Source organism: Nannobrachium achirus (genome assembly GCF_963921795.1).
Source record: "Nannobrachium achirus genome assembly, chromosome: 16".
NCBI lineage: Eukaryota > Metazoa > Chordata > Actinopteri > Myctophiformes > Myctophidae > Nannobrachium > Nannobrachium achirus.
The window spans coordinates 19,370,159-19,386,219 of NC_137823.1; the positions used below are offsets into that span (position 1 = coordinate 19,370,159).

A 16,061-nucleotide genomic window follows, 5' to 3' on the forward strand; every position below is an offset into this window, starting at 1 on the left:
AATAAAATAACACTGCACTAAATGACAGAGGCAGTAACACACCCGTAAAACAGCATACTGTGAGATATAGGAATAAGACTCAAAGAAATTACAACAAGCCAAAAAAAAAAAAAAAACAATCTCATTGCAACAGTTGACATTTGGTGGAGAGAAAGTGCACTGAATCCCTCCTACCTGCTTGTGTTGGAGCTCGTCACCAATGTCACCTGCTCCGTCACTGGCCATCTCTTCAGCCTTCACACAGACAGACATGAATGAGTTATTCTTGGCACAATCCCATGTGTCTCACAGACATGTGTGAGCACGCATGCACACACATGCTTGCACGCACATGCCCTACACAGGTGAAATGTCCATGGCTGCCAGTATAATAAAGACCTGTGATTCCCCCCCAAAATGGGTCTGCAGCCCAAAAGTATGGGCTAAAGTAGTTAACATAGCATCACAGTCATTTTAACCACTTTACAATTGTTTTTTGCCAATTGAAAAACATCAGATCTAGAAGCTCACAGTGCATCACTTTGTGCCGCGCTGTGAGCTTGTACATCTGCTATTTTCATTGAAAGATTCTGAATTTGTTAATAATTGTGTTAATAAATCTTCTCTTCTGGGGCGATCCCTGGCACAAAGATTTTTTAGATGGGGGTCTACAGCCAAATATATATAAATTTGGGGGTCCTTGACATGAAAAAATGTATTAATAACCACTGGTATAGAGTTGAACACTATGATGTGAGTGGAACAGCAGCAGTCAGATGTCAGATGAATGGATTAGCCTTCATTAGTAGAACCAGTCCAGAGTCAATGAAATGCACACAACACTTACAAAGTGTAACTTTAGTCAAGCAAAAGAAAGCACATCACACCCATTCTAGGAAGGCTAGGTTATGTCATTGGAACAGTTGTGTGTTTCACCCCAGACCATTGAGATTTTAAGTTGCTTGATCCCCCCCTATATAAATCAAACTCTATTTTAACCATGTACAGTAAGTCTCAATGAATGTTCGACTCATTGAAAAAACACGCCTCTGCTTCTGGTGACTGATATTGTCCTTCTTAGACAAAATAATGAATAAAAAAAATAAAAATAAAAATAAAGCACAGCCCCCTCAGGCATTAGATGGACAACTTCAGCTAACAGAAGCAAGGAACTGTGATTTATATATATGTCTGATAAAATCAGGCAACATAAAAACAGTCTGGGGTGAAACAGAAAAGCCTGAGTCGACGTTAAAATGACCCCAGAAGTGTTTTAAAGTGAAATGCCCCATTTAACCACAGCCGAGGACAATTCAAAGTCTCACAGAAGGCCCTGAAATACTTCTACTGGGACTCCCACTCAGAGCATTCTGATAGGCAGGCTATGACCGTTTTGGCAGGGGAACAGCTCCTCCCCCCGGGGTGGTCCAGAGGCAGAGGGCACAACAAACACCACCCCAGCAATGGACGGTTAGTGTCGCCGTGGTCCGACAAACCTCCTCTGTCAAAACAACGCCACCACAGAATGACACCCTTTTCCCCTCAGGTTGTCAGAGCCTTGAACAATGACTCAACTGCCTGGTCAACTGTCCTTAATAGATAGACAGACAGCCACACAGACAGACCCACGTCCCTTTCCCACACGTTATCCATAAAACTGATGGATTAAAAAAGTGTCCACTATCCACATACCTCTCTACCAGATCAAAAGCACTGATAACAAGGAGTGCATGTGGTGAACAAGCATGCTAAGAAATCACATCTTGAGTTTAACAGAGTTGTTTAAAAAGAGCATCGCAATGCATTCACCAAATCTTCACACTTTTGCGTTGATAATTAACTGCCTCGCGATTCATAGTTACATTCCAAATTGCCAGGGGACTTATGTGCTTTCAGTGCAAGTGGGAAAGGCACTAGTCGAGTAAGACAGACGGACAGACAGCCAGACAGATACCTAGTCAGACAGACACACACACACACACAGACAGCCAAACTGATATCAGACAGACAGCCAGACATACAGAGTTATCCTTGCATGTATCGAGGCTTCATGCATTGCCGTGTTGCTGTGGGTTATTTCCATGACTTTAGTATGTTATGAGCGGAGGCAAAGCAGCGGTGGGGTGACCATGCCATGACCATGACGCTGCTGACGACGATGAGGAGGAGTAAGCCATGATGCTTTGAGAAGGGAAAGCAAGGACAAGGAACTCAAGGAAGGAATGCAGGCAGAGAGCCTCACCAGGTGGTCCCATGCACCCATGGACAGTAAAGCCCTGGCCCGGTAGTGCCAGCAGGAGATGGCAGCCAGCATGGAGCTGGCAAAGTCCTCGTCTACCTGTTCATCCCGCATCAACGCGTCCTCCGCGTCACTGCCGTCTGCCGGCGTGCCCCGTCCTCCGGTGTCCTCCTCCTCCTCCGCTGTCTCCTCCGTCCTCGTCCCCTCCTCCTCCTCCTCGTTGTCGCTGCCGCTCAGGTGTTCCGGGGAGTTTGGGCGACCTTCGTCGTCCGAGTGATGATGCGCGGCGACCTCGGCCTCGCGGCGGTCACGGGGGGCGCCGTCGGATGTGCCCCCGTCCCCCGGCAGAGAACCCTCGCTGTCTGCGTGCTGGTGGGAGTGGGGGGCACACAGGCCACTTGCGGTGTCATTTTAATCGGCGTGAACTATAATGAACCCTTGGACAATGGAAGGTTTTTCTCTTTCCCCCCTTCATGTGAATATCATCTCTGTTGGGCGGAAGCTTATATATCTGCTACTTTTGATACTTTGGTGTGATGCTGTAGTGTGATCAAGTAGGGCCTTAATTTACGAAAAGAATCACAAATGTTTCGATATATGAGAGGTTTCTGCCTGACAGCAATGATACTGTATGTCACAAGCTTGTAAACGTGCCATTTTGTAAACATGCTATTTTCACTGGTAGACAGGTTTCTGAACTGCCCACAGACCGAGTAGATAAAAATGGTGCCATTTTATCATTAGTTAGGACCAATTATATGAAGAAAAGTGGTGAAGTCGTTCTTTAATGTTTGATTTAAATAGGGTGACACTGGTCAAGAATAACAGATCTACAAGCTCTGTGAGTTATTTGCAGTGCACGACAACTCAAGATTAACTCCAACCCCAACCTCTACCACCCAACTCTTCAAACATAAAACAGACATTTCTGTAGTGAGGACCAGTAACATTGTCCTAATAGCGTCTATTCCTCAACTAATACTACTATACCTTTGGTGACATTTGGTAACACGCACATATGCGCGCGCACACACACACACACACACACACACACACACACACACACACACACACACACACACACACACACACACACACACACACACACACACACACACACACACACACACACACACACACACACACACACACACACACACACACACACACACACACACGCAGTGTGTTGAGTCTTACCTTCAGGACAGCTGCAGAGGAAACAGAGACAGGATTAATGCAGATATGTACACATAATGTAGTTTAGTATGTATACACTAAAGAGTTTAATGGAAATATGACTTATTGATATAATTATCTTTAAATAATATATAATGTAAAAAATAAATGTCATGTCTTTCGTTACGACCTGGAACCAATTTAACCATTATTTTATGCTTTAACTATTGAAATACAATAGCAGATATACAAGCTTGCAGCGTGGCACATTTTAAATAGCGATATTTCTTTTAAAAATATTCCAAATATTCAAAGACAAAAATAGCAGATCTACAAACTCGCAGCTGTGAGCTTGTGTATCTGCTATTTTTCAATAGCATAAAATAATGGTTAATGAAATAATGTGTTCCAGGTCTTAATGGGTAAATGTGCACATAACTATGAATATATAAACACACATCTTAGAGTTTCATTACCTTTGCTGTTCTTCACCGTCTGTTTGTTTGGTTCTGCAAAAGGAAAGACATTTTACATTGTATTTTAGGTCAAATATGATGTGGACATTAAACGTTAAATACATTTTGCATACATTTTATGCATGGCTCTTATAGGTTATAGCATAAATTATGGTGGTAAACTAGAGCAATAATCATGCAGGTGCAGTGATACTTGCAGTCGTGTGTTCAGACAATATTTTACCACAACCCGCAAAATCAGAATCAAGGATTGGAACTATGGGTTGTATAAAGGTGCTTTATATTTTACCTGACAGAGGGCGTTCCTTTGGGCCCTCGTCTGACTGACTGGAGAGAGTTTTCTTCAGCCTGTCAGGACTGTAGCGATACTTGGACCGATCTGAACGTACAAAAAAAAATATATATTTTATGACATTTATATTATATACCTGGACCCATCTGAACGCAAATGACAACCAACAGGTTATTTTATATAACATAACAACCTGTTCCAAAAAAAACATTCGTATTTATCCAACTTTGAAAACAATCAATGTAACAATTAAGCTTCTCTTCAACTTTTTCACAATTAAAACTAATGTTTAGTCGCTGTCTGGCAATAACCTAGATTTATGCAATATGATGATCAATACATGTCAATACTTACACACTGAGTCCATTTCTAAGATGGCCTCTTTTGCCTGAAACAAATACAAATAAGAGTTTATTTCATTGGTTCCCAGTTGATGTTGGCCTACAAAGCAACCAAATGCATGGCACACCATATCTTCAGAGCCTGGTCCAACCATACAACCCCTCCCGCTCACTCAGATCAGCTAACACAGGGTATACTGACAGAACCTTCACTAAAACGATAGTTTATCCGGTGTAGTGTAATTTCTATAGTTTTTTTTGTTTGTTTTTTTGTTAAAAGGTTAAAGCTAGTGTGATAGTAATCATTACTATATAGTGTTTGTTCAGGAACAGTGTTAAGTAGCTCTATACACATACAGTACCTTCTGAGGTATAATGGCGTGGTGGTTTTCCAGAATGAGTCGTTTGATGTGATGAGTCCACTGTTTCTTCTCCTCCGCTGTCCTCGCCTGAACACAACACACACACACACACACACACACACACACACACACACACACACACACACACACACACACACACACACACACACACACACACACACACACACACACACACACACACACACACACACACACACACACACACCTAGTAAGACACCTCAGGGCGACATGCGACCTCGCCCGCATGCCGCCATCTGGCCAGTGATGTATATCGGACCAGTTACCCATATATGATAGTCAACAATGTCTAAGCCGACGTCAACATGGGGGAGAAGACGACAGCCAGCCCCATGGCCTCCCCCAAGTAACAAGGAATCTTGTGAAATTAAATGTCGTCAACCAATCATCAAAGACGATGATACACGAAAGAAGAAGAAGTCAAAAGTTCAAAACATGCCCATATATGGGTATTACCAAATATGGGCATTCCCAGATATGTCCTTAATATTGATGACATTGGGACAGGGATCTCCATATATGGGCGTAAAACGTATGTTAATTAGTAAAGCCAAGCAGGAGTTAGGGCCTGGGTTTGATGCCTCCATTTATGAACATAAGGGGGCACCCTAACATGGCATCATCTGGGAATGCCCATACTGTATATGGACATTTTATTTATCCTTTATTAATCCATATTAATCCATCTATATGGACTTAATATTAACGTTTTCGGGGAAGGTAGGGTGTAAATCAGAGTAAAGCAGGCTCTTGGGCCAGTTAGGGCCTGGGATTGATGACATCGGAAATCTCCATTTATTTATTTTATCCTTTATTTTAATAATAATATTTATCCATATACAATATATTGTATGCCCATACATGGAGATCCCTATCTGAACCAGCCACCCAGATATGGGCCATGTCGATGACATCAGGGATCTTCATATATGGGCATAAAAGGTCATCTCGACACAACTGTCAGCATGTATCTACTCAACTTGATGTGCTGATGGTGTGTGTGTGTGTGTGTGTGTGTGTGTGTGTGTGTGTGTGTGTGTGTGTGTGTGTGTGTGTGTGTGTTACCTGTACAGTAGTGGATTGTTTGGGGTATTTATAGTGGGTGACACTGAAGCACAGAGAATCCTTAGAGCTCTCTATCAGCATCAGAGTGGAGCACTGCAACACAAACACATACACACTGTAACACACATACTGGGTCACGGACCAATTTTTATGGGTCACCAAATCCAATGTTCCTTTCTTACATTTAAATATATTATATAAAAAACATATATTTTATTTTTTAAATATTATTTGTATACATTTTAAAATAAGCAAAGAAACAAATCTTAGAAAAATTCCATTAAAACATTGCGAGCTTGTCGATCTGCTATTTTTGGGTCTAGGGATAAAAAAGTTTTGGGAAGCGCTGCTCTATAGGACAGACATAGGTCCAGTCCTCTCAGACTGACCGTTATGTGTAACTTGTAGACGTAGTGGTCTCCGCGGCGCTTGGTGATGAGCAGCATGCGCTCAAACAGGAAGAGCGTGCGCTCGTTCTTGGCGCGGTGCACCTTGAAGGTGCCCTCCAGCACCAGCTCCCCGTAGGTGGTCAGGTCCGCTCCCTTCCAGTTCAGCAGCAGAGACTGCACCTCCTGGTGGACAAACACAGAATCACGCCTTTAAATGTCATTCATTTAGAACTGGGGGTCCCCCCAGCTGATGTAGCTACAATAACATCAACATCGGTTGGAGAGGAGAGAAGAGGACCGGAGAGGAAGGTTAAAGGAGTAGTTCACCCCAAAAAATGACTTAATTTCTATCAATTACACACCCCATGTTTTAGCTATTGTCGCATCCTAATAATTGCCAATTGCCAATCATTTCATGATCGGTGGACTCTTAGTACGAGACTCCAAAGAGTCTACATCGAGTACAAAATTGCGACTTGGTTGCCTTTATTGATAGGACAGTAGGTAAACAGGAAACAGGTGGAGAGAGAGACAGGGAATGATATGCAGCAAAGGACACCAAGGGTCGGGACTCGCGAGCCTATGTGGTCTACACCTGGACCACTAGGAACCCGTGTGAGCGTACCTGCAGTCTGACAGAGTGCTCGTGCTTCCTCTTCATGTCGTTGATGTACCAGGCCACGCCCGTCATGGTGAAGATGGCCTCCTGCACCACCTCATAGCCCTCCTCCTCCTCTGGGTCAAAGTGCTTGGCGATCTCCTACAAAACACAAACATACTTATTGAATTAATTGTTTAATACAACTAGTAAGGTTGCACTGAGTGTGGTTGCACTGATGCAAGTCGCAAGGATTCCACTGGGAAATTGACTATACTTGTACTGTTCCCCATTTTTGTCTAATAAAATACTCAATCAATCAAACAATCAATCAATCAATCAATCAATAAATCAATATATGATGTGAAGTGAAGCATGATCAAAAGCTTTACTTTTCTGATACAAAAATGTTTGGGAACCTCTGATATATTATGATTGTATGCACACACACGTTTACATTTGCCTCACACCCACTGTTGTGGCTGTACTTTCAGGGGGCCACACCCCACCTTTATAGACAAAGCACTATAGCTTGCCCTGGCCAGGGGGTACGAAACCTCCTTTATTCCTTCTTAGAAATGAGGAGATAAAGGGAATGAGAGACAGAGGTAGGGAGTGATTTGGAGGAGATCTATCTATCTCTCATCCCTCCTCTGCAAATGTCCAAACCATCTCAACCTCACCTCTCTTGCTGTATAACTGCATACATATCCTGAGCATATCACAAATGTCTTGACATCCATAATATGATTATGATTTCCTCTCTTAACTCTATCATGTGCTTTCTCTAGGTCCACAAAACACACAGTACAGTACTAGTATTACTGTTACATGTGAATATATTACCTGCAGTAATAAGTGGTATTATTATATTACATGTGGATATATTACCTGCAGTAGTAAGTGGTATTTGAGGATCCTCTGGACAGGTTTGAGGAGGTAGGAGCCCAGAGGGAGAGAACGTTTCAGCGTGGCCTGACGCTCCCGGAAGAATTTAGCCAGAGATTTATTCCTCATGCACTCTGTCAGGGCAGCCACGGAACTATGGACGGAGAGACAGACAGACAGAAAGTCATTTCTATCTTCAGCACTAGAGGGAGTATATTTGTTACTTTGTAGAGGAGGTTGAGCTGCGTACCCATGCCAGTTTGCCAACGTTTCAGAGTTTCAACACATCATAATTTAATTCCGTTGATCAAGGATTCCAATGCAAATCTCTTGCAGTAGACTACTAACTAAATCCTAGATTCCATTATTGAGTAGTCTACGCCTGGCATTTACTGGTACAATAGAAGGGCATGTTTGATAGCTATTGTAATTATTAGGTGTGTTGGTTCCATATAATACCCAACAGTCCCCGTCAGTTCTGTAATATCTCAAATCGCATCTTGGAAGAAAAAAAAAAGTCACAGGTCCCATGAACTATGGAATCTTCAAATACATTTTTGGAAGTAAATAGGGATGAGGTAGTCTCGTGTGGCCAGACTGTTGACTCCTGCGATTTGGAAATGCTCCCGTCATACAGTCTGGGGTAACGAGGGGTCTTCCCCACTTCCGTTTCATTTTTAACATTGGCACATTTATCCTTATATAAATAAAAACCATCTAAGCATATTTAACTTGCTGCTTAGCAGAAATGACATTTTAAAATATATTTTCATGAGCGGAAGTAATGCCAGCTTCCATTACTCGCCGTTCAGGAGCTGTAGTTCCAGACTCTACTGTATGTAGCATTCTGAGATTGTGGAATAGTTGACTGGCTATGCGAGACTAGGGATGAAGTGAGCAATGATGTGAACCATGTGGTTATGCACTGGTCTGGGATCAGCAGAACTTACTTAGGGTAGTTGGTGCAGTACTGTGTGTAGATGTCAAAGTCCTCCGTCTGCAACGAGAGACACAGGAGTTCAGAACAACTACGTCCACCATAGTGGCTATCAACCCTCTCTGAACAACTTCTTGGTGGGTCAGCAACCTTTTTGACAGGAAGTGTCATGTATTTATTTATTTTGTCAGTGTGCCATGTCAACATACATTTTAATGACACCCCGTCAAAATTCTGTCATTCTTTGATTGTCAGGACATTGTTATAACAACCATTAGACTCACCTATATCTCCTCGACTCCCTCCCCAGTCAAAGTTCAGAATTTTAATGAATGTAGAATTATGTGAAGGATGTAATTCGCTGACCACGTTTAAAACAATATTTGGTCTTAAAATATAAATCCTCTCTCTCACACTTCTGCCAGTGTGCCAGTGATCACCCTCCCCTGTGCCAATGTTGGCACCTGTGCCGAAGGCTGCCTACCCCTGCATTATAGTATAGGCTCTAACGATGCAGGAAATACAAATTAAATGATACAACGGAGCATAGCAATGTTTAACAGAGTGATTTCATTTTCAGTCGTGACCGTCTGACCTTCATGACGAAACAGCGGGCCACGGCGACCGGGTCGTTGTCACACAGATCCAATGACTGGAGCAGCTCACTGCAACACACAGCCAATCAGAGGTCAGAGGAACGCACAGCAGACAGCCAATCAGAGAGTTGTGTTGGACAGGCAATAACAATTACAATTTCAATAATCATAATAATACTCATCATCATGTACGTATTATTTCATTTGTTATCAAGTAGCACTATGATGGCGCAGTTGGTAGCACTGTCGCCTCACAGCTAGAAGGTCCTGGGTTTGATTCCTGCCGGGGGACACTGTGGGCGCTGGGGGGCGTGTTCTCACCTCCGCGCCATTAGCTCCCACAAGTGCCCACCACAGCGCCCACAGGTGGGGTTGACAAAAGGGCCTTTCTGTGTGGAGTTTGCATGTTCTCCCCGTGTCTCCTAGGGTAAGTACTCTCACAAAAACATGCAGTAATCCTGGTCTCTATACTGCCTCCCCCTGGCCAGCCGGGGTGACTGATGGAGGGGAAAGGAACTGGTTTGTTCCTTCCATGCGCTACATCCAACTGAGGAAGCTCACCCGTCAGGTGAAAAGAAGCGGCCTTGACTCCCGGAACAACTCTATCTTTCAAAACATGGCAGCCATGTTTGTTTACATTTGAAGAAAACACCTCTCAATCTCTTTTATGCTTGAACAGATTTCCAAGCGGATGTTTTTGTTTGAAAGCTCTGAATGGCGTGCACTTGTGTGGTGCATGATCAGTGCATTATCCGTGCATGACCCGTGCACCATTGTGCACATTAAAAGGTAAGAAAATGGGGGCAATTGAAGACATTAGTCGATTTTAATCCTGGGAGCAAGCTTACAATATAACTTATATAATTGGGGTGGTTATATTTTGTCTCCCTGCTCATCTATTGAGACATTTAGATCATGTCAAAGGTCATGCCTCACCTAGACACAGGATCTGACACAGATTTTGACCTGATGGTCAATTTATTCAAGTACAAGTGTCAAACATTGGTCCACACCTGTTGAATACAGAGCCTTAAAGGAACACTCCACAGTTTTTCGACCTCATCTCCTTGTCACTATTGGTAGAAGTAATAACCAATACATGATCGATTGATACCAATATCAATTAGTTACTGCAAGATACAACACACAGCCACTAAAAGGGGTGACAGACAGCCCTGCTGGGGAGGCAAGACTTTGCAGTGAATTGTGGGTATTGTAGGATGGACAGCAAAGTTTAGAATGGCACAGAAGAACTGTGTTTTATCAGCTAGTGTTGCAATGTCATCAAAATGTTTTTAAAGTGTTTGACAGTTAAACTTAACATTTGGCAGTTTAAAAACACACCTCATGGCAAGAAGCCCACACCAAACCAATCCAAACCATACACAGTACACACATCACACTCGCACACACGTACACACACACACCAAAAGCACACACACCAGTCCAGTCCGTGCATGTATCCATGCAGTTGTGTGTCGCTAAAACAACACACAGTGAGTGTCACACTGGCACTTACCGTCCCGTTTTTCAACCCTTGGTTGTGCCTATTCCGGGACAAAAACACGTTGCATTGTGACGTGTCATTAAACTAACCGAAAAATTAAAGAGATGAATTATAGTAATAATTACAAAAACAAAAAAATGGGACATGGAATGCAATCGATCATAATAATCGGTCATTATTGTGGCAGTTCGGCCTGCCACTGTTGTTTAATCACCTTTATATGTTCCCCAATATGTTTTAACTGACATTATTTCACAGTACTGGGTCACAAGTTTGAATTGCACTGTATTTATTGTTTGTTGCAAAGAATTATTGTTGTATTGATGTATTGTTTCATGATTCATTGGGTGCGTTTATATGCTCATTCAGAATGGCATTCAGAATGAACTTATTCTGAATAGAGCTTCATACCCAAACGTTTACATGGGACCTGAATACAAGTATCTCTCATTCCACTGTCGTTTACATGACCAAAGGATTCATTCGGAATAGAACTTTGGGCATGTATACTTCAGGTCGGAGAAGGGTGGGGTGTGGGGTGGGGTGTGGGGGGGGGTACTCAGTGCAACATACTTCATTTATTCCAGACAGCAGTTCATTCAGAATGGAGCGTTTATATGACAAATGTATCCCGATTGAAACGGCATAAACCACCTCTTCAGACCAGAATGAAAATTCATTCGGGTCAGACCGGAATGGCCATTCCTAAACGTTTATATGAGCATTTCTATTCTGAATGAGCAGTCATTCCGAATATAAGTGGAATACATTTGTGCATATAAACGCACCCATGAGTGCTTGGACTCCAGGGTAGGGAGCAAGCTTAAACACACCTGATTGCTCAATCAAGCTGAACCATACCAACTGTGGGTTTGGGTAAAATGGGAAATTGGGCTGTCTAAAGTGATGTAATTATTTGCGATGTTTATTATTTGAGTCGTGACGACTTTAATGTCTATGAATTATATTGTCATGGAATTGACATGGTAACTTGTCTTTGGACAGTGAAAGATACTGGTTCGTAGGTAAATTGTGGAATCAATTTAAGATTGGTATGGTCTGGGGGAGGGGCTTAGCCTATTTAAGGGTACCTGCCACCTGTGTTGAGTCAGTCATTGTAGGGCTGTGGAGCTAAACAGACCAAGTGCCAATCTGGCCAGTTTTATGTAAATAGTGTTTGAGTTGTGCTGTATTTTTTTGAACACCATTTCGTTGGACTCTTGAGGTGAATAAATCACTTGGTTATTTTCTACAAAGGTCTCTGTCTTACTATTTTTTTTTTAATATCTAGCCATTTTGCTATTTTTTGGGCTTCAATTCAAGTGCCTTTCGGCCAACACTACTCTCACTCTAAGCCAGAGTGTGACAATTATATTACTCTATTTAGAGTTTAATGTACACCACTCTACACTGCCCACTTGTGGTCAAGCTACAAATAAAGCAAGTTTCCAAAAACGTCAAGCAGCCTACTGTATAATGATGCTATGAGGATTAGATGGTGGAGTGCGAGTGAAATGTTTGTGGCTGCAAGAGTCAATACTTTTCCAGCTGTTCCTAGGAACTTAAAGCTATACTATGGAAGTTGCTCAACTACCGGTCAGTAGCGGTATTGCTTTTTTTGGCAGTTTTTCGCCCGGGGTTCGCCGCGGACCACCAGAGCCGATACACATCCGTAGAGGGGTCTCACGTCCCTTTGCGACCAGGCGTTGGGGAGTAACAGGCAAGACTCCTTCACCAGCGTAAACACTGTTGCTGAGGCAAGCTACTTCCTGAAGAGACGGCAAGACGCGCTGTGATTGGCCAGTAGTGTATGATCCGCGCTGTGATTGGCCAACGTATAAACAATATACGGAAAGATGAAGATGACGTAATTTTGCCGCGAAATCCGGTCCCCGGCCAGGATCATAGAAAACATATTTACAGAAGGCTTTTAGGGGCTGAAATTAACGGAGTGGGTGTTCTAAAACTTTAGTGATTTAATAGTTAGGACAATTTTAAGATTAGTTTTATTGGAAAAGTTACATAGTATAGCTTTAATGTATAGAGTCATGTGTCGCTTGGATGAGTCTGTGAATAATAGCATCATTGTCAGTATAATTAACCCTGTGAAGGGCTGCACTAGATATTCCTCTAGCCTTAGGAGGCATTGGCTTAACATGTTTTTGAAATGTTACATGTTGATAGTACAAATGAAGTCATTAAGACTCTGGTCGGGCTACACATTTTGGATCATAGATAATGTCATGAGTTGGATGTACTGTATATCAGGGGTTTTCATAGTGGGTGACTGGGCACCCTGGGGTGCCGCGAAAGCAGTCCAAGGGTGCTTCGAGATAATTTGATAATATTTGGACACTTAAAAAAATATTTAGTATAATTGCCAGACCCATGAAATGGGTAGGCCTACATAAGCAAATATCGGTCTGTCTGTCTGTCCTGGTTTTCTATATAAAGGGTATATATGATGATGACATGATGATGACATGCCTACAAAAGGCATGATGTCATAAATGATGATGACAGACAGGGGGTCTGGCACAACCAGGTTGACCTGTTCTAGTTTTAAACATGAAGTACAAACGTATTTTCAGTCAGTTCTAACCAAAATGGCTATTATCTCAACGTTTTCCTCGCAACATAACCGCTAAAATATGCTATAAATATAAGGTGCTGGGAGTGACAATTATGAATATAATATAGGGGTGCCTCGGATGAAAAATAAATCTTTATAGAGGTGCCCTGAGCCAAAAAAGTTTGGGAACCCCTGCTGTATATCAGTGCTTCCCAAACCTTTCAGGTCGAGACCTAAAAGAGATATTAGATGTTTGCCCGGACCAAAACGAGTGAAAACAGCAGATCTACAAGAACACAATGCGAATATCTTATTTTTTACTTCATGCAGGAAAATAAAATGTAATTCTTACTCGAGCCGTGACCCATAAAAAATTGGTCTGTGACCCACAAATGGGTCCTGACCCACTGTTTGGCAAACAGTGCTGTATATACAGTAACATGAAGCCATTGGGGTTTTCTGAGCGTCCTCCATTTACCTGTTGAACTCATAGATGTCCTCGATGTTCCCGAACAGAGAACACACCTGCTCCGGTCTGATGCTCACCTCAGCCTGGTCTATGATGTGAGACAGGTAGTCCTGCAAGACACACAGACAGACAGGCAGACACATTATATTTCTATTGTATATCAGATAAAATTGTGAGCAGGAAAGAGATATTCAAAACATAAGTCAGGGCTTGACATTAAACTTTTGAGGCACTTGTCCTTTGGACAAGCACATTTCCCATTCACTTGTCCAGGCACAAAAGTCACTTGTCCGGATAAGAATTTGCCATTTCACAGTCATTTCTTTTTTCTTTTCTTTTTTGACAAGACCCCCTTTGGCCCCTTCCACCCTCCACTCACTATCAGCATCAGTATCAGTATCATAGTCTGCACACAGCACAACAAGGCTGATAGGAACGTCACAGAAATAGTGAAACCAAGAGCCACTTGTACAACGGACAAGTACATTTTTAATGAACTTGTCCATAAAGATTTATTCGTTGTCCCGGACAACAGGACAAGCCTTAATGTCATGCCCTTATGTATTCAGTATTATCTGGTAAGGGACCATGTACTTTGGCTGCCTGCTCTAAATACTTTCTTAATACTTTGTTTATGTGTTTTCATAATGTTTGTACAGACATGGTCCGCTGTCATGCATATTTCTGGCCCGGATTTGTGTGCCCAGTCTGGTCATGTACAAACATACACAATCGTCTATGTTGGGTGGAAAGCTCATAATTATGTCCAAAGAATTTTTTTGTTACTTTTCAGGATTCAAATAAAAAAAAATAGCGAAAGTAGCAGATCTACAAGCTTGAAATGCGTCGTTCGCGCCACACTTCAAGCTTGTAGATCTGGTATTTTTGTTTTTTTTGTGTGAAGCTGTTGCAGTATGATTAAGTATGGCTGTTAATTTACAAAAAAAATAAAAAAAAATAAAAGATGGAGAAGTGAGGTTTCTATCTGACAGCGACGATATACACATCGTTGCTGTCCATATTTCATGTATGTATTTGTTTTTGGAAAGTTAATGCCCTACTTTATCATAATACAGCAGCACACCAAAGTAGCGAGATGTTGCAAATGTTTTTTTTTTTTAAGTGAAAGTGGTTAAGTAATAAGTAGTGTCTGTGTTTTTTATACTTTATACTAAACCAATTAAAGTATTAGTTAAGGTATTAACAAGGGCTTGTGATTAAATAATAACTACATTGGATGCATAATAAATATAATTACAAAGCCATTTTTCTGAATGGCTCACATCTGATATGTGCAGGTCATTTAGAGCTGCTGTTGTCTCATTGTCCCACTAGAGGGGGCACAGAGCTGCTTTTTACATTCAGATTTCAGTACAGAATTAGTTGTGAGATATGAGGGTTTCCTTACAGCAGTGGTTCTCAAACTTATCAGACACCCCCGCAGCAATAATCATATTTGAACTGGGGACCCCCCCCCCCCCCCCCCAAAACAATCATATTTGAACTGGGGACCCCCCCCCCCAAAACAATCATATTTGAACTGGGGACCCCCCCAAAATAATCATATTTGAACTGGGGACCGCCCCACCCTGACAAGGATGGACTCGGTTCCACAGATAAATATTGTAACAATGATTATATGAATGTATGACCTGTATGAAAATATGTGATGATCAAATAAACTAAACTAAACTAAACATACTATGCCTTTAAGAAAGAAAAAAAATTAAAACAAATCTGAGTACTTGTTCTATCACAGCTGTTCTCTGAGCCAACATCCTCCACACTCACTCACACACACACACACACACACACACACACACACACACACACACACACACACACACACACACACACACACACACACACACACACACACACACACACACACACACACACACACACACACACACACACACACAGGCATGTGTTCTTGCATCACATAACAAGTGTCAACAAGTTGTGTTGCAAAAGCAGCGAGGAGTTGCAGACACTCTGGCCTCACACAGCCACACGCCACACACACCCATTGCTATGTATATAATACTAAATAAAATGAAACACGCGCTTCTACTTTATTTGATTAATTCAAAAAAGTAACCGACAAATACAGAAAATAGGGTGAAATAGTCTATT

At 42.1% G+C, this 16,061-nt stretch overlaps 1 protein-coding gene across 1 annotated transcript in view; it reads right to left on the minus strand.

Annotated features, from left to right (window-relative positions):
* The window catches only part of LOC308300873 (pleckstrin homology domain-containing family G member 3-like), a 70,283-nt gene that overhangs the window by 10,517 nt on the left and 43,705 nt on the right, over window positions 1-16,061 (minus strand). The window contains exons 5-18 of the mRNA XM_080744769.1: window positions 13,935-14,035; window positions 9,377-9,446; window positions 8,795-8,841; window positions 7,848-7,998; window positions 6,984-7,118; window positions 6,359-6,541; window positions 5,970-6,062; window positions 4,866-4,952; window positions 4,517-4,550; window positions 4,160-4,249; window positions 3,871-3,903; window positions 3,416-3,426; window positions 2,318-2,587; window positions 175-234 (exon numbers count right to left, since the gene is read on the minus strand). Coding sequence (XP_080600895.1) covers window positions 175-234; window positions 2,318-2,587; window positions 3,416-3,426; window positions 3,871-3,903; window positions 4,160-4,249; window positions 4,517-4,550; window positions 4,866-4,952; window positions 5,970-6,062; window positions 6,359-6,541; window positions 6,984-7,118; window positions 7,848-7,998; window positions 8,795-8,841; window positions 9,377-9,446; window positions 13,935-14,035 — 1,365 coding nt within the window. The remainder of the gene's footprint in view (window positions 1-174; window positions 235-2,317; window positions 2,588-3,415; window positions 3,427-3,870; window positions 3,904-4,159; window positions 4,250-4,516; window positions 4,551-4,865; window positions 4,953-5,969; window positions 6,063-6,358; window positions 6,542-6,983; window positions 7,119-7,847; window positions 7,999-8,794; window positions 8,842-9,376; window positions 9,447-13,934; window positions 14,036-16,061) is intronic.